We start from the raw sequence: 682 nt of genomic DNA, 5'->3' as shown, positions 1-682 counted from the left end.
GGAATAGTCGTCTTTGTGACTTCTTTAATATTGATCAAAGCTCTGCGGAAAGAATATGAAAAGAAAATGGTGCCATGGCTGTATAGCTTTGCCATTTTTACTCTTTTCCGATTCTTTGCTTTTATATTCTTCAGCATTGTAAACGACATGATATTCGCCTACAATATCTTGATGTGTCTTCTATGGATAGCATTTATTTGCATTTCTGCATACGGTTGGCTTCTCGTATATTCTTTATATCTCGAATTACACGATCTAACAAGATTAGAAGATCTGGCTCATCTACGGGTACGATATGTTTTATTATATTAATTATATCAATTATATAAATTATCATAACACAACAAAAGTGTACATGCTGTAATTGTAAACTACTATAAAATTTAAAATATGTTATTGTTTTAGATTGGTACAATGCAGTCTCTAAATGCATCAACGACACATTCCATTGCTGGCTCTCGACCTACAACGCCTCATAGCGCAGTATCGACTATGCCTGTTAATTAATAATATATACACGATACATATATAGTTTTATAGGCAGTAGATAAAAAAGGTATTTATATATATATCTTTTTTAAGATAATTTTTTTATAAAGAAGAGAATTGTTGCTATTTCTCTTCCCTTTTCAAAGAAAAGAGATTCTACATAGGTATATATCTGTCTCTTATACACATCTCT

General features: G+C 30.8%; 1 protein-coding gene across 1 annotated transcript; it reads left to right on the top strand.

Annotated features, from left to right (window-relative positions):
• Positions 1-3: 3 nt before the first annotated feature.
• LOC105462326 lies at positions 4-539 on the top strand (the record flags this gene model as incomplete). Its single annotated transcript, XM_011708847.1, has 2 exons — positions 4-288; positions 406-539. Coding segments are annotated over 2 exons (387 nt in total), but the record flags the coding sequence as incomplete, so codon positions are not given.
• Positions 540-682: the final 143 nt, after the last annotated feature.

The sequence above is a fragment of the Wasmannia auropunctata genome, unplaced genomic scaffold, assembly GCF_000956235.1.
Source record: "Wasmannia auropunctata unplaced genomic scaffold, wasmannia.A_1.0 LD265804.1, whole genome shotgun sequence".
In the NCBI taxonomy this organism is placed as follows: domain Eukaryota; kingdom Metazoa; phylum Arthropoda; class Insecta; order Hymenoptera; family Formicidae; genus Wasmannia; species Wasmannia auropunctata.
Note: the sequence above shows the minus strand (reverse complement) of the source record. Positions and strands in the feature narration are given on the sequence as shown.